Source organism: Coregonus clupeaformis, chromosome 7, assembly GCF_020615455.1.
Source record: "Coregonus clupeaformis isolate EN_2021a chromosome 7, ASM2061545v1, whole genome shotgun sequence".
Lineage (NCBI taxonomy): Eukaryota > Metazoa > Chordata > Actinopteri > Salmoniformes > Salmonidae > Coregonus > Coregonus clupeaformis.
This window is the reverse complement of record NC_059198.1, coordinates 41,431,118-41,454,878: the sequence shown is the minus strand read 5'-3', so window position 1 is coordinate 41,454,878 and position 23,761 is coordinate 41,431,118. Positions and strand designations below refer to the sequence as shown.

The 23,761-nt window shown below is 45.6% G+C and overlaps 1 protein-coding gene across 1 annotated transcript in view; it reads left to right on the top strand.

Moving 5' to 3' along the window:
• scn5lab (sodium channel, voltage gated, type V-like, alpha b) overlaps positions 1-23,761 on the top strand; it is a 220,230-nt gene that overhangs the window by 128,837 nt on the left and 67,632 nt on the right. The window contains exons 15-16 of the mRNA XM_041879935.1: positions 8,800-8,973; positions 10,419-10,775. Coding sequence (XP_041735869.1) covers positions 8,800-8,973; positions 10,419-10,775 — 531 coding nt within the window. The remainder of the gene's footprint in view (positions 1-8,799; positions 8,974-10,418; positions 10,776-23,761) is intronic.

The window sequence follows — 23,761 nt, the reverse complement described above, 5'->3', positions numbered from 1 at the left end:
TTGGTGTGTGTGTGTGTGCATGTGTGTGTCTGTGTGTGACCACAGCAGATACAGCATATGCTGTCTCATCCCTCTCTTGTCCTGCCCAGCTTTTAGCAAGACCTGCCTTTATCACCTTGGTCACTTGAGTCTGAACTATTGTGGAGTGGTGGCTGAGTTGGATGCATAGAGCAACAAGATCTCATAGTTTCCCTTCGAAATGTTGATGTGCAGTTACAGGGTTAATTAATTACCAATAAGTATCATCAAGTATTCTTGCGGCTTGCTAGAGCATTGTGAACTGTGATAGCGCAGTGGTCTAAGCAGCGCCGTCACAGAGGATCATGAGTTCGCTCCCAGTGCTGGGCCACCTTTTTTTAATATGTTCTTTCCCCCCGATTTCTTAAATATTATGACATATTTAAATTTTATTTTTTTAGTGCCAAGGAAGGTACAGTGAGGGAAAAAAGTATTTGATCCCCTGCTGATGTTGTACGTTTGCCCACTGACAAAGAAATGATCAGTCTATAATTTTAATGGTAGGTTTATTTGAACAGTGAGAGACAGAATAACAACAAAAAAATCCAGAAAAACGCATGTCAAAAATGTTATACATTGATTTGCATTTTAATGAGGGAAATAAGTATTTGACCCCCTCTCAATCAGAAAGATTTCTGGCTCCCAGGTGTCTTTTATACAGGTAACAAGCTGAGATTAGGAGCACAGTCTTAAAGGGAGTGCTCCTAATCTCAGTTTGTTACCTGTATAAAAGACACCTGTCCACAGAAGCAATCAATCAATCAGATTCCAAACTCTCCACCATGGCCAAGACCAAAGAGCTCTCCAAGGATGTCAGGGACAAGATTGTAGACCTACACAAGGCTGGAATGGGCTACAAGACTATCGCCAAGCAGCTTGGTGAGAAGGTGACAACAGTTGGTGCGATTATTCGCAAATGGAAGAAACACAAAATAACTGTCAATCTCCCTCGGCCTGGGGCTCCATGCAAGATCTCACATCGTGGAGTTGCAATGATCATGAGAACAGTGAGGAATCAGCCCAGAACTACACGGGAGGATCTTGTCAATGATCTCAAGGCAGCTGGGACCATAGTCACCAAGAAAACAATTGGTAACACACTACGCCGTGAAGGACTGAAATCCTGCAGCGCCCGCAAGGTCCCCCTGCTCAAGAAAGCACATATACAAGGCCGTCTGAAGTTTGCCAATGAACATCTGAATGATTCAGAGGAGAACTGGGTGAAAGTGTTGTGGTCAGATGAGACCAAAATCGAGCTCTTTGGCATCAACTCAACTCGCCGTGTTTGGAGGAGGAGGAATGCTGCCTATGACCCCAAGAACACCCTCCCCACCGTCAAACATGGAGGTGGAAACATTTTGCTTTGGGGGTGTTTTTCTGCTAAACGGACAGGACAACATCACCGCATCAAAGGGACGATGGACGGGGCCATGTACCGTCAAATCTTGGGTGAGAACCTCCTTCCCTCAGCCAGGGCATTGAAAATGGGTCGTGGATGGGTATTCCAGCATGACAATGACCCAAAACACACGGCCAAGGCAACAAAGGAGTGGCTCAAGAAGAAGCACATTAAGGTCCTGGAGTGGCCTAGCCAGTCTCCAGACCTTAATCCCATAGAAAATCTGTGGAGGGAGCTGAAGGTTCGAGTTGCCAAACGTCAGCCTCGAAACCTTAATGACTTGGAGAAGATCTGCAAAGAGGAGTGGGACAAAATCCCTCCTGAGATGTGTGCAAACCTGGTGGCCAACTACAAGAAACGTCTGACCTCTGTGATTGCCAACAAGGGTTTTGCCACCAAGTACTAAGTCATGTTTTGCAGAGGGGTCAGATATTTATTTCCCTCATTAAAATGCAAATCAATTTATAAAATTTTTGACATGCGTCTTTCTGGATTTTTTTGTTGTTATTCTGTCTCTCACTGTTCAAATAAACCTACCATTAGAATTATAGACTGATCATGTCTTTGTCAGTGGGCAAACGTACAAAATCAACAGGGGATAAAATAATTTTTTCCCTCACTGTATATATCGACGTTCTGGGAACCTTTTCAAACGTCCGAAATCGCAGTCTATTTCCAGTGATCAGTCGGACACAGCATGCTAACTGTCAGCTCACTGGATGCAGCATCACACACAAAACACTATTCTGTCCCTGTCTCTGTCTCTGTCTCTGTCTCTGTCTCTGGTTCTGTCCCTGGTTCTGTCCCTGTCCCTGTCCCTGTCTCTGTCTCTGGTTCTGTCTCTGTTTCTGTCTCTGTCTCTGTCTCTGTCTCTGTCTCTGTCCCTGTCCCTGTCTCTGTCTCTGGTTCTGTCTCTGGTTCTGTCTCTGGTTCTGTCCCTTTCTCTGTCTCTGTCTCTGTCTCTGTCTCTGGTTCTGTCTCTGTCTCTGTCTCTGTCTCTGTCTCTGTCTCTGTCCCTGGTTGTGTCCCTGTCCCTGTCCCTGTCCCTGTCCCTGTCCCTGTCCCTGTCCCTGTCCCTGTTTCTGTCTCTGTCTCTGTCTCTGTCTCTGTCCCTGTCCCTGTCTCTGTCTCTGTCTCTGTCTCTGTCTCTGTCTCTGTCCCTGTCCCTGTCCCTGTCCCTGTCCCTGTCTCTGTCTCTGTCTCTGTCTCTGTCTCTGTTTGGAGGATATTTCTCTCATCCCTCGTATAGTGGATGTTTTTTTACTTTGTAAAAATAACTACGTACACTATATATACAAAAGTATGTGGACACCCCTTCAAATTAGTGGATTCGGCTATTTCAGCCACACGCCAAGGACAGTCTCAGAACAGTGTGTCATGGTCCGCTTGAGGTTTTTGTCTAGTTGTGGTGAAAATATGGTAAATCTACAACTAGTTACTGTATTTTTACAGCTAAATTAAGGTGTTCATGTTAGTATGCTGATTACTTGGGAGTCAACCTCACTTGGGATTTGAACTCACAACATATTAGTTGCTAGCTACCTGAAGTTCCTGCTGCGCCACCAGGTCTATGGACATGATGGAGATTGTCTATACATTTATTACCAAAAACACATTTGCGCTTTGCCTAAAGTTGCGGTAAAAATAAAGTAAATACACTATATATATACAAAAGCAATAGGACACCCCTTCAAATTAGAGGATTCGGCTATTTCAGCTACACCCGTTGCTGACAGGTGTATAAAATCGAGCACACAGCCATGCAATCTCCATAGACACACATAGGCAGTAGAATGGCCTTACTGAAGAGCTCATTGACTTTCAATATGGCACCGTCATAGGATGCCACCTTTCCAATAAGTCAGTTTGTCAAATTTCTGCCCTGCTAGAGCTGTCCCGGTCAACTGTAAGTGCTGTTATTGTGAAGTGGAAACGTAAAGGAACAACAATGGCTCAGCGGTGAAATGGTAGGCCACACAAGCTCACAGAATTGGACGGCTGAGTGCTGAAGTGCGTAGCTCATAAAAATCGTCTGTCCTCGGTTGCAACACTCACTACCAAGTTCCAAACTGCCTCTGGAAGCAATTTCAGCACAATAACTGAAGAAAAACTTCATGAAATGGATTTACATGGCCGAGCACACAAGCCTAAGATCACCATGCACAAAGCCAAGCGTCGGCTGGAGTGGTATAAAGCTCGCCGCCATTGGACTGGAGCAGTGGAAACGCGTTCTCTGGAGTGATGAATGGTGCTTCAACATCTGGCAGTCCGACGGACGAATCTGGGTTTGGCGGATGCCAGGAGAACGCTACTTGCCCCAATGCATAGTGCCAACTGTAAAGTTTGGTGGATGAGGAATAATGGTCGGGGGCTGTTTTTCATGGTTCGAGCTAGGCCCCTTAGGTCCAGTGAAGGGAAATCTTAACGCTACAGCATACAATGACATTCTAGACGATTCTGTGCTTCCAACTTTGTGGCAACAGTTTGGGTAAGGCCCTTTCCTGTTTCAGCATGACAGTGCCCTTGTACACAAAGCGAGGTCCATACAGAAATGGTTTGTCGAGATCGGTGGGGAAGAACTTGACTGGCCTGCACAGAGCCCTGACATCAACCCCATCAAACACCTTTGTTTTGACTTGGAACGCTGACTGCGAGCCAGGCCTAATCGCCAAACATCAGTGCCCGACCTCACTAATGCTCTTGTGGCTGAATGGAAGCAAGTCCCCGCAGCAATGTTCCAACATCTAGTGGAAAGCCTTCCCAGAAGAGTGGAGGCTGTTATAGCAGCAAACAGGGGAACAACTGCATATTAATGCCCATGATTTTGGTATGAGATGTTTGATGAGCAGGTGTCCACATACTTCTGGTCATGTAGTGTATATTGTCTCTCTCTCTGAGCATGCTTATGTGTGTGTGTGTGTGTGCGTGTGTGTGAGCCTGTGTGTGCATGAGCGTATGTGTACATGTGTGGGGCTGTTCACCCGAGGCTAGTTGGGCGTGTGTCGTCCCGTGGAGTATGTTAACTGTGGGAGTGAAACCTTGTTGACGCCCCTCTGTGTGCAGTGTCATGCTTCCCAGAGAGAGCTTGTCGCTGGGCATCTCCTCTCTGCTCCCCTCCCCGTTGAGCCTGCCCTCACCGCCCTTCCACTCACATGAGCCTCACTCTGCTCTGTGTGTGGTTGTGTGTCTGTCTGCATACGCATGTATGTGTTTTGTGTGTGTGTGTGTGTGTGTGTGCTGGTGTATGCATGTGAGTGTACCTTCATACAGTATATGCTGAGCCATAGATGTCTGATATTGCCAACATGGCCACAGTCAGCAGAGCACAGGCCCTAGTTTACACAGCAATGACCCATCCTCTCGCGCCCCTCAGCTACCCCTCAACCACAAAGACATAGCTGGACAGACGTACGGACAAACCCCTCCGGGTCAGGCCTGTTAGATAAACACGAGTGTGTCGGTTGCTGGCATGTTTTTATTTTCAGAAATGTGCGTGCACTGCACATCTGTATGTCTCTATGTGAGAGAAGACAGGAGTACATTGTTTAGGTTGGGAGAGTGACAGACAGGTTTGGGGTGGGAGAGTGACAGACAGGTTTGGGGTGGGAGAGTGACAGACAGGTTTAGGTTGGGAGAGTGACAGACAGGTTTGGGGTGGGAGAGTGACAGACAAGTTTGGGGTGGGAGAGTGACAGACAGGTTTAGAGTGGGAGAGTGACAGACAGGTTTGGGGTGGGAGAGTGACAGACAAGTTTGGGGTGGGAGAGTGACCGACAGGTTTGGGGTGGGAGAGTGACACACAGGTTTGGAGTGGGAGAGTGACAGACAGGTTTGGGGTGGGAGAGTGACAGACAGGTTTAGGTTGGGAGAGTGACAGACAGGTTTGGGGTGGGAGAGTGACAGACAAGTTTGGGGTGGGAGAGTGACAGACAAGTTTGGGGTGGGAGAGTGACCGACAGGTTTGGGGTGGGAGAGTGACACACAGGTTTGGGGTGGGAGAGTGACAGACAGGTTTGGAGTGGTAGAGTGACAGACAGATTTGGAGTGGGAGAGTGACAGACAGGTTTGGGGTGGGAGAGTGACAGACAGGTTTGGGGTGGGAGAGTGACAGACAGGTTTGGGGTGGGAGAGTGACAGACAGGTTTAGGTTGGGAGAGTGACAGACAGGTTTGGGGTGGGAGAGTGACAGACAAGTTTGGGGTGGGAGAGTGACAGACAAGTTTGGGGTGGGAGAGTGACAGACAAGTTTGGGGTGGGAGAGTGACCGACAGGTTTGGGGTGGGAGAGTGACACACAGGTTTGGGGTGGGAGAGTGACAGACAGGTTTGGAGTGGTAGAGTGACAGACAGATTTGGAGTGGGAGAGTGACAGACAGGTTTGGGGTGGGAGAGTGACAGACAGGTTTGGAGTGGGAGAGTGACAGACAGGTTTGGGGTGGGAGAGTGACAGACAGGTTTGGAGTGGGAGAGTGACAGACAGGTTTGGAGTGGGAGAGTGGCAGACAGGTTTGGGGTGGGAGAGTGACAGACAAGTTTGGGGTGGGAGAGTGACCGACAGGTTTGGGGTGGGAGGGTGACAGACAGGTCGTCTGAGGCAGCGTTTAGATTAATAATATGTGAGTAATCAGCAGATAAGCATTTTCAGACTCTCTACTAACTTGTATTTACACTGTTGGGCGACACATATTTGTGTTCTTTCTGTCTTTTAGCTGGGTTCATCTTTTGGAATATATACTTTTAATAATCCCATTTAGTCTGGAAATCAAGCTAATTTGTTTAGAAGCTGTGGGATATTCAATACAGTATAGGCCTACCCAGTAACAATATTGTTTTCTACAGAAAACAGAATGGGGGCATCTGAAATGGCATCCTATTCCATATAGAGTGTAGTGTACTTTTGTTTACCAGAGCCTGGTCAAAAATAGAGCACTTCTGCCCTAGGGAATAGGGTGCCATTTCAGTGTTTCGCTTAACCTATTCAGTCGTGCCTCAGTTTACTTAGCTGGAGCAGCTCATACGCTGAAGAGGATAGACTTCACACACAACCTGGACACTTTCTTATGATTATCACTGGAGATATGAATCGTGTTGCCATGATGCCGTGACATGCTCAGACCAACACATAAGGATTCCTCAATTACCATGTTTGCCTGGGGATCCCAAACGCTTACTCATTACTTATGCTTTGGCCTGACAAAAATAATTACCCAGCATGCCTTTGTCCCAAATGGCACCCTACTCCCGAATAGTGCACTGCTTTTGAACAGAGTCCTATTGGCCCTGGACAAAAGTAGTGCACTATAGAGGGAATAGGTTGCCATTTGTGACACAGCTTGGTGTGATATTGTGTACCACACTGACTGACCCAGTGCTGATGTAGCCTTCCCCTTTTTAAGGTTTGCCCACACAGGTGTTAGTACAGTGTGCTGCTCACTATCCGAATTAGAATTACAGAGATGCTAATTTCATTTGATATGAAACACATTCATAAAAAAGAATGCTGACCATACTGACCCTATGGAAAATTTCACACAAGATTAATACGTTGCATTTGCATTCCAATAAAGTACTTGTGATAATAAGTTGAATTTGCATTCCAATGCTGAATGGAAAATATATTTCCAATAAAGTACTTGAGATCAACTTACAAACTGAAAATGTTGTGTTTGCTGAAGTACAGACATTATAATTACATTGCAACACAATAAATTCATTTTTCAACACACCCAATGCTGTGCGATAGACCACTCAATTAAGTAAACCGGAACTATTAACTCACATTAACTTTTGCATCACTCTGGGCAACATCAACATCATCAACATCTTCCTAAATACATTAAATAATGGTCTCCTGCACCATATCTCCCCGCAAACCAGTACTGCACAGTGCAGTACACAAACCCAGTCAATTCATGTAGTGTATGTCCATGTCTTGTCCTTCTCTGGGGCTGTGCCATGTCAATGTTGTCACATGATCTCTGCGATAGATTCTCCGCCCAATCATAATGAGCGGCCCGTCTCGTCCTCGGGTCTTGACAGCGTAATAACGGTATGATTGTGAAGAACCTCATCATCGATAACGAGCTGTGAGCCGAGCCTAATGAGCCCCATGTAAATGAGAATGGAGACACACGCCAAAGCAGCAGGCACACACACACACGCACACGCACACACACACACACACACACACACACACACACACACACACACACACACACACTGACATTGGGCCACTCCAGGCAGCTGAAAGTGCCAGTCAATATCCCAGCTGTAATCACGCTGTCCCGCTCACTCAACTACTCACTGTGTGTGTTTGTGTGTGTGTGTGTGTGGGTGTGTGTGTGTGTGTGTGTGTGTGTGTGTGTGTGTGTGTGTGTGTGTGCGGACATGGCCTACGAGTCTAAACAGACTCCAGATCAGATCCTTTCAAGAGTCCCCGGTTGCATGGGGACAAAAAAAATTGACATCAGTGGCCTGGTGTCACCGCAAAGGCTACCCAGACGCGCACTCTGACGCTTTCGCCTTGTCCCACCACCCTCTCGCCTCCCGCCTGTGTGTCACGTACTCCGTGTCACATCGAGGAGCGCGTCTCCCAGGAACAACTAGCAGAGAGGCACTTCTGGAGCTGCAAGATGAAAACACCAGATTACTGAAGCACACACACTCGCACGTACACACACACCTAAACTGCAGACCTGTCAGCTGCTTCAGCTTTTACCACACAAACACAGAGCAAGAGACCATCTCCACAGGAGTCCAGCGAATGGAGAAATAGAAAGAGATGAGGATGCTCCCTAAACAGCATCTGAAAACTGATTCATAAGCATTGCAGTCGTAGTTCCAGACACTCCAATGAAGAAAACACCAAGACAGGGATTGAATCAAAAGTGCATTGTTGACAAGCGCACTGCACTGGCAATTTCCCTGAAGTTCGCTGAAATCCCATTCACGGTTAACGCTCAAGCGTAAATTACCAGGACAACTGCAGTTTGCTTGTCAGCAATGCACATTTTATTAATTCCCAGCCCAAGTAGAGCTGCTGTGTTAGTATGGGTAGGTATTGGCAAAAAAGTCAACAGAGTTTTCTAGAAGGATGGTTTTGGGCAACGTCTACAATACCTTAGATCTTATTTCAAAAAGTTTCTCATCATCTACCATTAGTCCTTCAAGTTAGTTTTAAGTGGAAACATTGTACAGCCCTGCCTTCCAGATAGTTCCACGTGGATAACATCAGTAGATTGGGAGGCAAAGCGACAGACAGCCTTGTTCTATTGCAATGCTTCATGTGCAAGGGAAGCCGGGCCTGATTCTGACTCTAAGTGTCCTACCCCCAGGCTAAGCACTCCCTCTCTCTGTGTGTCTGTGTGTGTCTGCGTTTCCTAGGTATTCTCCGGGATCTTCACAGCTGAGATGGTCTTAAAGATCATCGCTCTGGACCCCTACTACTATTTCCAGCAAGGTTGGAACATCTTTGACAGCATCATCGTGTGCCTCAGCCTCATGGAGCTGGGCCTGTCCGACGTGGAAGGACTGTCTGTTCTCCGATCCTTCAGACTGGTATTTAAGCATTAAGCATGTCGCCTCTCCGGCCTATCTGTCTCTCTGTGTGCTGTCTGTGTGTTAGTAGATGATGGTTGTCTGGATGTAAGTGTTGCTGGCTGCACTGTTTGACAGTGTGACTGGTTAGCTCGCTCTCCCGATGCTAATGTACGAATACTGTAAGTCCCCCTAACTGTGAGCTTGGCAAGTCCTTCTCAACAGTTACTTAGAGGCTATTCCTATTGACGAACATTTAAGGTGAGGCAGCGCGATGAGATTTAAATGTACATTAATGTACATAAACTTTTCAATTTACATGACACTATTGCTCTGCAACTCCAAATGTACAGTAAATACCAGTATCACAGTAGCCACTAGCCAATAAGCTTGCAAACTATTCAACAATGCGAGCAACTTTTCCTCTAAAACACATTAGATATACTCTTGAATAATGTAACCAAATCATATTACACTCTTAAATAATACAACAATTCACAAGCATGTGCTGACCGTTAAAGGGTTTATTTTCTTGTTCGTACACACAATAACACCACTATCTATGCTAGCTAGTAATATTAGCATATCAAACATGAACGTTTACCCCTCTCATACGAATATAAAAATATAGTTTCAGCATATTAAAGATACCTTAGAACAAACCAGGTTTCATTTTATCAATATCATGGAAGTCATTATATGAGGTAAACGCAAAATCTCGACTGAAAACGTTGATAATTTCCCTGATGAGTTGATCAGCTTCTTGTTGCATTCTTCGTGCCTGGATGGTGGCTCACCATCTTTGAGCTTCCCTTTCTTAAAGCTACGGAGACAATTTCAGAATGTAACAGGCTGTAACTGCAATTTCAGGTGAAAACTCAATAAAAATAGGTTGAAAATATAATGAAAAGGTCTATACATTTAAGCTGTTTCAAAAACACTGCTCTGCTATTAGTATTTTTACTGTACGAATGTTGGGCTCAATGAGACAATTCTGTTTACACTGCCCTGCTTAGAGGGGGGCAACTGTCGGGCAAATGTTGTGTGTGACCTCTGGAGGTAGCATTCGAGACGTGAGAAATACGCAAGTTTACATTACAGTTATGTCTCTCGAGAATTGATACCTCTCGAGAATCTCTTGAAATTCTCCTTAATTCTCGACAATGAGAATAGACCCTAAACCAGCCTGATTGAGTTAACCCCTTCTTAGTACATAATTTCATTGACACAATTATTTGAATTGTAGCCAGTAGCCACTTCTTTATTTTGAATAGACATTTATTCACTTTAAAGGTTTAAACTTAAAGATGAGAATAGGATCAAGTCAAATAAATAACAACATGGAAGAATACATTGATAACTTTTAGATAACATTAATTTCTAAAACACACATACTGACCATGTCTCAGATAACGAACAAACAGCAGGTCTCACTATACCATCCCCCCCCCTCCCCCCTCCCACAGCTGAGGGTGTTCAAGTTGGCCAAGTCATGGCCCACCCTCAACACGCTCATCAAGATCATCGGCAACTCAGTGGGCGCCCTGGGAAACCTGACCCTGGTGCTAGCCATCATAGTCTTCATCTTTGCCGTGGTGGGCATGCAGCTGTTCGGCAAGAACTACCAGGACTGCGTGTGTAAGATCTCCAAGGACTGTACGCTGCCGCGCTGGCACATGAAGGACTTCTTCCACTCGTTCCTCATTGTGTTCCGGGTGCTGTGCGGCGAGTGGATCGAGACCATGTGGGACTGTATGGAGGTGGCAGGGCAGCCTCTCTGCCTACTGGTCTTCATGCAGGTCATGGTGATCGGGAACCTGGTGGTAAGTCATTCTTCCACTCTCACTCTTGGGTAGTGTGGGCAGTAAGGTTTATGTTTTGGTTGCTGTTGACGAAAAACAGCTTTTCAGACTGAAACTATAATTTTGACTTTTGCATGCACCACTAAAGTGTGTGTGGCCTCTATATTTTGTGTAATTTCAGTGCTTAGAGGCTACTCAAATTTAAAATCAACGTGTGTAATCCTGTCTTAAAATTGTGAAATTAGGAATCAAATTTATTAAGCTGAACATTTCCCTCTGCTATTTGACCCTGTAAAAGGTTGCCCCCCTTACGTCAACTTAGCTCAGTTTTGAGCAGGACACAAGCATGGTTCATTCATGTCTGTCACGAGCCCACTGTGGTGGTGGGGGTTTGCTGGGAGAAGGGATGGTGTGTATGTGTGTGTGGGTGGGTTTGTGTGTGTGGTGATAAGGGGTGGGGGCGAGTTCCTCCTCTAGCTCTCTGCCCTTCCACTTTACCCCCTTCCTGCCAATGGCCTCCATATCTGCCATGGTTGGAGCTTTTGGCAGGGTGGGCAGTGGTATATGGGGATTTATGTGGGTGGGAGGAGATGGGGGGCGAGCTAATCTCCATGAATTGTTTTGGTAGTGGAATGACAACATGACCCTGATGGTGGCCCTCGTTGTACGCCCCACCGTCCACCACTTTAGCCTTGTTAGCCTTGGCAAAAAGAACACACAAGGACGAATTGTTGGAATGTCACACAGTTCTGTTTTGGGACCGTTTTGTGTCCGTTAGAAATGGATCGAGTTTTACGGTCCTGCTCCCTATAGATTCTACAGATGTAACGGGTCCCCCTAGGCATGTATAGTAATTAAAAGACGCCCTTAACATCCTATATCATTTTAGAATGAAGCTGTTTATTGATTAGTTCAAGACTGGTAGTGTTGAACTGTGGGCCAGGTCAGGTGGTCAGCTGGTGAAACTAACCGTGATAATGAAGGAAACAGGGTCCTGGGCCCCAGTTGGTCTAGATACCGTTTGTCAAAGAAACCTATGCAGTGTTTTTGAGCTGTGTTGCATGGTTGCATGTCATGACACTTCAGTAGTTTTGCTAGGTTATGGGGATATTTGCACACTTCCAAGACTGTCTTCCTTGTCTGTATTTCTGCTCTCACACACACACACGCATGCACGCGCACACACACACACACACACACACACTTTGTCCTGGCAGACATAATGCCATGTCCTTAAGGCTGTCAGGGGTGAGGGGTTTTCCACACTAACTGACACGTAGACACATGCTGTAGTTTACACTGGCATTGTTGGGCAGCACGATGACATACTGAGGGTTACTGCATAAGTCTCCTTACTGTATGTGTTAGGGATGTTGAAATACAAAATGTCTCATGATTCCTGTGCGGGAGGGGAACCTACGTTCTTGCCACTGCCGGTGCCCTACCCCAACCCACTGAGCAACTTAATTAGAGACTGAATGGGTAGAGGAGCTCTACTATATGGAGTGGTACTCAGCCTTGCCAGTAACACTCTCTACCCACAGTATCATCTCTGTCCTTCACTACATGCGCCAGTACTGTTCTAATCCGCGGGGCAGACAAGCGATGAAGTCGCAATTACCCAGCCTGCCCCAGCTAAATACATCCGCTAATATTATCTTTCTCTGCAGGGTCGCCCCAGTCCCTCAGTCAAGTCAGTCAAGTCAGTGCCTGTCATTTGCTTACACACTTGTGTTAGAGGCCTCCTCCCTCTCCTCCTCTCTCTCCCTCCTCCTCTTCCTCTTCCCCATCCTCTTCTCTCCCTCCTCCATCCCTCCTCCTACCCCCCTCCTTCCCCCTACACCTCCTCTTCTCTCTCTCTCTCTCCTTCTGCGTCCCCTGTCTTATTTATTTTGGCTGAGCAGTCAAAGGAAGTCGGTTGAGACTGAAATCTGCCTGGGCTGTGAGATGTCGTGTTGTGTAAAATAACATGGCTGCTGATGTCTCGTCGGGATATTTACAAGGATGACAAAATGTCTGATGTGGGACGGCGTGTTAACGGATCCAGATGCATGACTAAGCATTATTATGATTGCATAGCATCGTGGGATAAATAGGGGAGAAACATTTTATACTTAATTAAGTGATAATGCCCTCAAAGCCGGTGTTTGGAGAATATTTTCGCACGGGTGTTATTAGCATCTCGGGCCGGCAAACCGTGCCAATATATCCTCTAAACACCAGCTTTGAGGGCATTGTCGCTTTTATACAATGGGTTACCAACATATTCAAATAATGATTGACATATTTTCATAACAAACTTTCTTTTGATGAATTTATTCATACTAATTTATCCTTCCACGAGATATAGTCCCGACACAAATCTAGGGTTGCTACCAAGCTGTCTGGATCATTCATTCTATCGGTTAGGTTGCCAGAGATGCGACCCAGTCTTGAAGGCTTTTTGTTCTAAATCTATGGACTCAACCCAGTCGTTCGTTCTAAATGTTTTGTTGCCATGCTGCCTGGCAACATTATTTTCCCTTGCTTGCTAGCTAGCCAACAACGGCTTACAGTCAGGTCAAACAGTGCAGCCAAAATAACACCAAAGTAGCTGCATTTGCGATTGTTTAAGCTGTTTTCTAGTGACATTTATTTGGATATTTCGCCTGGGCTGTGTGTGTGTGTCGGACCATGGACAAGACCTGCATGGGTCTGGGTCAGGTTGCTCTTAATCTTTAAGCCTGGCTGGGTCATGGCATCATTGCCAATCAGGTGCATCCCTTCATAGCACCAGTGTATCCATCTGCAAATTGATTTTTTCAGCAGGATAATGCCCCATACCACAAGGCTAGGATTGTCCAGGAATGGTTCCACAAACATGACAGTGAATTCAGTTTACTGCAGTGGCCTGCCCAGTCACCAGATCTCAATTCAATTGAGCATCTGTGGGATGAGATGGAACGAGCTATTCGGAGTAGAGATAATGTTGCAAGGGTCAAATTTCAAGTGTTTAAGTTTAAGTTCAGGCATTAACTCCACGTTTTTATGGTTAGGGTTAAGTTTAGGCATTAACTCCAAATGGTTAACGTAAGGGTTAAGGTTTGGGATAGGCTTAAAACAAAAATCTCAAAAAAAACTTTCTATTGCTGGATTTGAACTTGCAACCTTTGAAATCAGAGGCAGATGCTTACCTCCATCCCTTTCCACAATGCCCTAGCAAAACCGAAACCTACATGAAGGTAACAATGCTCACTGTTGCCCCTAGTGGCCGATTTCCATGTCATCTCCCGACATCGATACTGACTTGTATCACAGGTGACCTGGCTGCTACTTTATGTATGTGTGTGACTCCAGTGTCTCTTTTTAAAGCTCCATGTCAGGTGGTGCCCTTCCATTGGACCATTGCACTGTTTAACTTAACCATGCCAGGTGTTAATACCTAGGCACAACTGGCAGCAGTTAGCACCTCACTAACTGTGTAACAACCAGGAGCCTGCTACAGTACACCGCTCTCGTTCCAAATTCCTTTATTCCTTTACACGCAAGCCTCCGATGGTAATAGTTTCAGGGGATTTGTTGTTCTTGTTGTTGTTGTGTTTTGATCCAAGCAGAATATAATAGAGTAGAAAAAGCCCTCACCAAGTAATTACCACATTTTAATTAGAATTTAACTACTGTGAGAATGTACTGCCAGTGTCGTCTCACTATAGTCTAATCAAATAACACAGTGGTTTAATGAATACTACCAAATAAAGCATTGAAATTCATTGGCGAAAGGTATTTGAATAACTTTGATCCTGAATCATGTGTCTCAAATCATTCCATAGGCTAGCCACAGGCTAAGACTGGTTCTCACTGTAACGGTAGGATTCATAGTAGAACTAGTCCTGTTTTGAGGAGGTTTTGGATAGAAAGGGTTCTGTTAATCAGTGAGAATGTGGGCCACACTGTCCTGAGGCTTATGCCTTCCACCATTCATGTGATTTATCCACACAAAAATGCTCTCATTTTGCATGGATGGGCAATGTAACCACGCAGGGTGTGAAGGTTAGTGTGTGCGCGGGTGTGCGTGCGTGCGCTTGAGTGTGCGTGCGTGTGCATTTGGTTGCAGTTTCATATTCAGTTGCCATAACAGTCTTTGCTTGGATACAGACGACAGGGTTTCTGACTATTTTTTGGACTCGGGAGCAGCTTTAAATGTCAAGTCAAATGTCAAACGTCAAACGTTATCAAACACAATATTGAGATTTAGTTTGGCAAGATATCCTAAAATGTCTGTGGTCAAAGGTATTGGTTGGTCGTATTGGCTAGACAGTGTCTGGACGTAGAGGACTATGTATGAGTTGATGAAATACCAATCAACAGTGCATGAAAGTCAACCCTTTTGGTATTTTGCCCTTGACATTTTGCTGTTTCTCCTCTCTGTCAAGATGCCACTAGCCATCGAGAGAGTGGGAGGCATGAAAACAATATTTGCTCCAGTTCTGTTGGTTTAAGGCTTTATATAATATAAATAAGAGAACACAAAAGGCTTTTTCTATGTTGACAAAGGGTGAGATATTTGTGTGTGTGTGTGTGTGTGTGTGTGTGTGCTGGGCCTGTAGAGACAATGGTCTATTTATAGTGAGTAGTCAACTCATGTTGCTCCCCACCTAGAGCCAGGGGAGGTATTCAGCTATTTAGCTATGCAGAACAGATGACACTATGACCCCAGAGCTACCTGCTCAGTGAGCTCATACTAATCTGACCTCATCCAAGATGGCCGCCCAGGCTTCAGAGTAGGTGGAAGTTGCCCTTAGTTGCCTGACCACTGATACACTGTCAGATATTTGTTATTCCCATAATGGTAAAGGTTGAGAGTAGAGTAATATGACTCTAGACCTGTGGTAATAGGAGCATCTTCTACATTGAGCGCTTGCTTCACTATATATTGATGTACTTGGTGAAGGTAAACAGACAGTTGAGAATGAGAGTGGGACAGGGAGAGGTGGAGGGGTGAGGACTGGCGAAGTGTATGGGATATTATTAAAGCGCTAATTAAATGTCCCCGTCTGCGTCTAATAAGGGTTAGGACGTAAATCTCCTGAAGGCCTGGACCCAGGTGGTGGCTGTGGTGGCTGGGACTGTGGTGGTGGCTGGGACTGTGGTGGTGGCTGGGTCTTAATACTAATACGGTATTATAATACCCACTGGGTGCTGCAGACTGGACACTAATGAACACGGATCAATACATGTTCACCTATTTTTAGGTCTTAGAACGCACGTGTGTATCGGTGGGTGTTGGCGGAGGTGATGGTGGGGGAGGATGTGAGGTTGTGCCTGTGTGTAACCTCTTGAGGTTGAGAACCTCTTTGTCAAGAGAGAGCTAGCATTTTACACATTATACGTGTCAAATCCCCGGAATTGTATTTGGTTTAATTAATTACAAAGAACTCAAAGAAAATGTTGAATCTTGAAAAACAAAACAGCACTGTTTAATGAAAGCTTAAAATAAAGCTTTAAGGCGAAAATGTCTTGCTTATAATTATGATGTCTGTGACTAAACAAGTAAAATGTCAGTCCTGTGTCTAAACAGGTAAAATGTCAGTCCTGTGACTAAACAGGTAAAATGTCAGTCCTGTGACTAAACAGGTTCAACCCAGAGTCATCCGTGAGGTAAGCAGCGCATCGTCACTCTTTCATATTGGCTAGGTTCACTCGGGTTGCGCAAGGCAACCTTTCCTACCCCCCCCCCCACACACACACACACACACACATACACCACACACACACTAAACATGCTGTACACACACACACATACACAAACACACACAGCACACACGCCTGTGTGTGTGACCATCAAGGCCTTGTGTGCCCTGTATCTCGGAGCAGACACGGATGCCCTAGGCGCCCTGAGTCACATTGCTCCAGAGTCGGTGTGGACTGGAGACACAAGTGTGTGTAATGCAATAAGCATTGCATGAATGATATAGCAAGAACATGACCACAATATCCAGAGGGATGTGTCCCAAAAAAGGATGGGATATGGTTAGTACTGTGACACACACATTATTCACTGTCATGTGGCCTGAACTATAATGATATGACAATGTTCATGTTTTCTGTTATGAAAAGTTTTTATGTTATGACTTTGTTTGAGCTCATTGAGCTCACTGATTATTGTAAATAAAATTATGGAGAGTTGTTTCAGTCTGAGAGAGAGAGAGAGAGAGAGAGAGAGAGAGAGAGAGAGAGAGAGAGAGAGAGAGAGAGAGAGAGAGAGAGAGAGAGAGAGAGAGAGAGAGAGAGAGAGAGAGAGAGAGAGAGAGAGAGAGAGAGAGAGAACTGACAAGAGGGCTAGTGAGCTTTAGCTTGGTAGCTTGTTACTCAACAGATGGCCAATTTTGAGCAACATCGATACAACAGAAAGATACAAGTCATGTCTTTATAGTCAGACAACCTTAAATATTCTGCCTTGGTATATCAGGGTTTATTTAAGGTCTTTCTAACATATATTTCTAACATGATCCAGTCAAAGTGTTTTGTGGTGGGGAAGCATGACTGCACGCTGTGATGAGCGAATTAGTTCAGGTGATATTTATGCTGCTCTGAGTCTCAGAGAGGGAAGCAGACAGGCCCTGGGTCTCAGAGAGGGAAGTAGGGAGGCCCTGGGTCTCAGAGAGGGAAGCAGGGAGGCCCTGGGTCTCAGAGAGGGAAGCATGGAGGCCCTGGGTCTCAGAGAGGGAAGCAGGGAGGCCCTGGGTCTCAGAGAGGGTAGCAGGCAGGCCCTGGGTCTCAGATAGGGAAGCAGGGAGGCCCTGGGTCTCAGATAGGGAAGCAGGGAGGCCCTGGGTCTCAGAGAGGGAAGCAGGGAGGCCCTGGGTCTCAGATAGGGAAGCAGGGAGGCCCTGGGTCTCAGAGAGGGTAGCAGGCAGGCATGGGGCTACACTCTTAGAAAAAAGGGTTCCAGGTAAGGTCTCCCCATAGGAGAACCCTTTGAAAAACCATTTTTGGTTCCAATTAGAACACTTTTAGTTCCAGGGAAAACCCCTTTGGGTTGAATGTAGAACTCTTTCCACAGAGTTCTACCTGGAACCAAAAAGGGTTCTACCCAAAAAGGGTTATCCTATGGGGACAGCCAAAGAACCCTCTTAGGTTCTAGCCAGCACTTTTTTCTAAGAGTGTTGACTGCTGCTTCCTTAGGGAGCTATGGGGCTACACTGCTGCCTTGTCGTTCAGGCCTCAGCACCTCCAAGGCCTCGAAGGCTACCACAACATGTCTATTTTCTCTGTATTCTTGCCTAGTCCTGAGCTAACCTCTTGTGATGCACGGTCCTTGCTTGGTTCGTTCTGTTTCTTTGCCCCAATACAGCAAGTAAGTGGTTTGGTTTGAGCCCCAGTTTGTTGTTATACAGAATGTTTTAGGGTCTATATGAGAGTATCCATGTAGCTAATCCAAACTTTTTTGTGTCGGGCAGGGACGGACTGGCCATCTGGCATTTCTGGTAAATGCTAGATGGGCTGGTCCATTTTTAGCCCAGTGAGCCTGTCTAACTATTTTATATTTTTTTTTGCACAATTATCATTATTTAGCTAATAATGGGGGCCTCAAGAAAAAAATGGGTGTCACGCCCTGACTCAGGGGACTCTTTATATGTTGAGTCAGGGTGTGGTTTTCCATGTTGTGTATATCTATGTGTATGTTCTAGTATGTGTAGATCTATGTTGGCCGGTGTGGTTCCCAATCAGAGGCAGCTGTCACTCGTTGTCTCTGATTGGGGAGCATACTTAGGCAGCCTGTTGGCACTCGTTAGTTGTGGGATCTTGTTCCGTGTTAGAGGCTTGTTTTGTGTTTAGCCTTAGGACTTCACGGTTCGTTGGTTTGTCGTTTTGTCGTGTGTTTATCATTTAAATAAACATGTACGCATTTCACGCTGCGCCTTGGTCTGACCCGTCCTTAAACGAACGTGACAATGGGCCAGTGTGTTAGAAATGCAAGTCCACCCCTGGCGTCAGGGACCCCTTTTGTGATAGCAAATTCATCAGGGACCCCCTCATAATATCAGAATACAACTCCTACTTAAAGAAAATTCCACCCAAAAACGATCTTTTGGTATTTGTTTCATTAGTCCATTGCTGACAAGTAAAACATTTGGGGACTATGTCAACAATGGACTAATGAAACAAATACCGAAATATAGTTTTTGGGTGGAGTTTTCCTTTAAGAGTGCCATACAAATAGCATACAAGCAGTTTTACTATTACTTCTGCAGTGTAAAGGCCCCTCTCAAATCTTTTTTTCTAGCGGTTTTAAAGCTAATTCTGTGCAATTCTATACATTTGGCTATGGGCCAGAGAGAAAATTTTGCAGTTTTGGAGCTTAAATTACAGTGCATTTATGTTCAAAACAACATTTCTGGGGAATACCATTGTGTTGTACCACTTTGGGAACTGATGATCTAGAGCAAATGCCGGACCCGATCTAAACTAATTGGTACGATCCGACTAAACGAGTTGGGCTCAGGTGGGATGAATGCATCACAGTTTCCGTGCCTTACCCCGGTGTTCTGTGAGCGTTTGTGGGTTGAGGTCTTCATTTGGCGATATTGCCTCTGGTCTCGAACAGTGTCAGGGGTCCAAGGTTGCAGGCTGGGGAAAGGGGAAGGGCACCGTTCATATTGAAAATGTCAAGTTTCAGGTTTTAATGTGACGTGCACAAGTACAGTGAAATGCCTTTCTTGCAAGCTCTAAACCCAGCAATGCAGTAATCAATATCAATGTAGTACTAAAAATAATATAAGGTAGAACAAACACACACAATAAATAAAAAGAAGACATAAGAAGAACACAAGAAGTAAGTAAGCTATATACAGGGTCAGTTCCAATACCATACTTACAATGTGCAGGGATACTGGAGTGATAGAGGTAGATACAGTATGTCTAGGGGTAAGGTGACTAGGCATCAGGATTTATGATAAACAGAGTAGCAGCAGCATATATGATGATTGTATGTGAGTGTGTGTGTGTGTGTAGAGTCAGTATAAATGTTATGTGTGTGTGAGAAAATTAAGTGTGTGTGTGTGCATGCGCGTGTGTGTTGGAGTGTCAGTGTGCGTTAGTGTGTAGAGTCCTGTGAGTATGCATAGAGACAGTGCAAAATATACAAGAGTCAATCGCTTGCCGTGAAGAAGCAAAGAGAACAGTCTATGGGTTGGGTGGCTGGAGTCTTAACAATTTTCTGGGCCTTCCTTTTACACCGCCTGATATAGAGGTCCTGGATGGCAGGGAACTCGACGTAAGTGATGGACTGGGCTGTCCGCACCACCCTCTGTAGTGCCATGCGATCAAGGGCGGTGCTGTTGCCATACCAAGCAGTGATGCAGCCAGTCAAGATGCTCTCAATGGTGCAGCTGTATTACTTTTTGAGGATTTGAGGGACTATGCCAAACCTTTTCAACCTCCTGAGGGGGAAGAGGCGCTGTCGCGCCTTCTTCACGACTGTGCATGTGTGTGGACCATTTTAAGTCCTTATTGATGTGGACACCGAGAAACTTGAAGCTCCCGACCCATTCCACTGCAGCCCTGTCAATGTGGATGGGGGCGTGCTCGCCCTACCAGTTTCCTGTAGTCCACGATCAGCTCCTTGGTCTTACTGACGTTGAGGGAGAGGTTGTTGTCCTGGCACCACACTAATATAATATGCATGTAAATCTCTCATGACTCAAAGTGGAGGAGAGATTGACTTTTTCACTACTTGTTTTTGTAAGAAGTGTTGACATGCTGAATGCACCGAGGTATCTGTTTAATCAACTAGCACACAGCTCGGACACCCATGCATACTCCATAAAACATGACACCAGAGGTCTCTTCACAATCCCCAAGTCCAGAACAGACTATGGGAGGCGCACAGACCTACATAGAGCCATGACTACATGGAACACTATTCCACATCAGGTAACTAATGCAAGCAGTACAATTAGATTTAACAAACAGATAAAAATACACCTTATGGAACAGCAGGGACTGTGAAGAGACACACACAGGCACAGACACACATACACATGATAAGACACACACTACACACACGTACACATGGATTTTGTATTGTAGATATTAGGTAGTAGAGTAGTGGCCTGAGGGAACACACTTAATGTGTTGTTAAAAGTCTTATGAAACATAATGTCATGTAATATTTTAAATTGTATATAACTGCCTTAATGTTGCTGGACCCCAGGAAGAGTAGCTGCTGCCTTGGCAGGACCTAATGGGGATCCTTAATAAATACAAATACAAATACACTGCCAGGTCACTGACCTCCTCCCTGTAGGCTTTCTCATCAGCAAACTTGATAATGGTGTTGGAGTCATGCGTGTTGTGGGTAAACAGGAAGTACAGGAGGGGAGTAAGCAAAGCCCCTGTGGGGCCCCCGTGTTGAGGGTCAGCGTGGCGGAGGTGATGTTGCCTACCCTCAACGACTGGGGTCGGCCTGTCAGGAAGTCCAGGATCCAGTTGCAGAGGGAGGTGTTCGGTCCCAGGGTCCTATGCTTGGTGACGAGCTTGGAGGGGACTATGGTGTTGAACACTGAACTGTAGTCAATGAACAGCATTCTCACATAGGTACAGTGGCTTGCGAAAGTATTCACCCCCCTTGGCATTTTTCCTATTTTGTTGCCTTACAACATGGAATTAAAATGGATTGTTTGTATCATTTGATTTACACAACATGCCTACCACTTTGAAGATGCAAAATATTTTTTATTATGAACCAAACAAGAAATAAGACAAAAAAACAGAACTTGAGCGTGCATAACTATTCACCCCCCCCCCCCCAAGTCAATACTTTGTAGAGCCACCTTTGCAGCAATTACAGCTGCAAGTCTCTTGAGGTATGTCTCTATACACTTGGTACATCTAGCCACTGGGATTTTTGCCCATTCTTCAAGGCAAAACTGCTCCAGCTCCTTCAAGTTGGATGGGTTCCGCTGGTGTACAGCAATCTTTAAGTCATACCACAGATTCTCAATTGGATTGAGGTCTGAGCTTTGACTAGGCCATTCCAAGACATTTAAATGTTTCCCCTTAAACCACTTGAGTGTTCCTTTAGCAGTATGCTTAGGGTCATTGTCCTGCTGGAAGGTGAACCTCCGTCCCAGTCTCAAATCTCAGGAAGACTGAAACAGGTTTCCCTCAAGAATTTCCCTATATTTAGTGCCATCCATCATTCCTTCAATTCTGACCAGTTTCCCAGTCCCTAACGATGAAAAACATCCCCACAGCATGATGCTGCCACCACCATGCTTCACTGTGGGGATGGTGTTCTCGGGGTGATGAGAGGTGTTGGGTTTGCGCCAGACATAGCGCAAACCCCCCCAAAAAGCTCAATTTTAGTCTCATCTGACCAGAATACCTTCTTCCATATGTTTTGGGAATCTCCCACATGCCTTTTGGCGAACACCAAATGTGTTTGCTTATTTTTTTCTTTAAGCAATGCCTTTTTTCTGGCCACTCCGTAAAGTCCAGCTCTGTGGAGTGTACGGCTTAAAGTGGTCCTATGGACAGATACTCCAATCTCTGCTGTGGAGCTTTGCAGCTCCTTCAGTGTTATCTTTGGTCTCTTTGTTGCCTCTCTGATTAATGCCCTCCTTGCCTGGTCCGTGAGTTTTGGTGGGCGGTTTTAGAAACCAACCCTGATCTGTACTTCTCCACAACTTTGTCCCTGACCTGTTTGGAGAGCTCCTTGGTTTTCATGGTGCCGCTTGCTTGGTGGTGCCCCTTGCTTAGTGGTGTTGTAGACTCTGGGGCCTTTCAGAACAGGTGTACAGTGGGGAGAACAAATATTTGATACACTGCCGATTTTGCAGGTTTTCTTACTTACAAAGCATGTAGAGGTCTGTAATTTTTATCATAGGTACACTTCAACTGTGAGAGACAGAATCTAAAACAAAAATCCAGAAAATCACATTGTATGATTTTAAGTAATTAATTTGCATTTTATTGCATGACATAAGTATTTGATACATCAGAAAAACAGAACTTAATATTTGGTACAGAAACCTTTGTTTGCAATTACAGAGATCATACGTTTCCTGTAGGTCTTGACCAGGTTTGCACACACTGCAGCAGGGATTTTGGCCCACTCCTCCATACAGACCTTCTCCAGATCCTTCAGGTTTCGGGGCTGTCGCTGGGCAATACGGACTTTCAGCTCCCTCCAAAGATTTTCTATTGGGTTCAGGTCTGGAAACTGGCTAGGCCACTCCAGGACCTTGAGATGCTTCTTACGGAGCCACTCCTTAGTTGCCCTGGCTGTGTGTTTCGGGTCATTGTCATGCTGGAAGACCCAGCCACGACCCATCTTCAATGCTCTTACTGAGGGAAGGAGGTTGTTGGCCAAGATCTCACGATACATGGCCCCATCCATCCTCCCCTCAATATGGTGCAGTCGTCCTGTCCCCTTTGCAGAAAAGCATCCCCAAAGAATGATGTTTCCACCTTCACGGTTGGGATGGTGTTCTTGGGGTTGTGCTCATCCTTCTTCTTCCTCCAAACACGGCGAGTGGAGTATAGACCAAAAAGCTCTATTTTTGTCTCATCAGACCACATGACCTTCTCCCATTCCTCCTCTGGATCATCCAGATGGTCATTGGCAAACTTCAGACGGGCCTGGACATGCGCTGGCTTGAGCAGGGGGACCTTGCGTGCGCTGCAAGATTTTAATCCATGACGGCGTAGTGTGTTACTAATGGTTTTCTTTGAGACTGTGGTCCCAGCTCTCTTCAGGTCATTGACCAGGTCCTGCCGTGTAGTTCTGGGCTGATCCCTCACATTCCTCATGATCATTGATGCCCCACGAGGTGAGATCTTGCATGGAGCCCCAGAACGAGGGTGATTGACCGTCATCTTGAACTTCTTCCATTTTCTAATAATTGCGCCAACAGTTGTTGCCTTCTCACGAAGCTGCTTGCCTATTGTCCTGTAGCCCATCCCAGCCTTGTGCAGGTCTACAATTTTATCCCTGATGTCCTTACACAGCTCTCTGGTCTTGG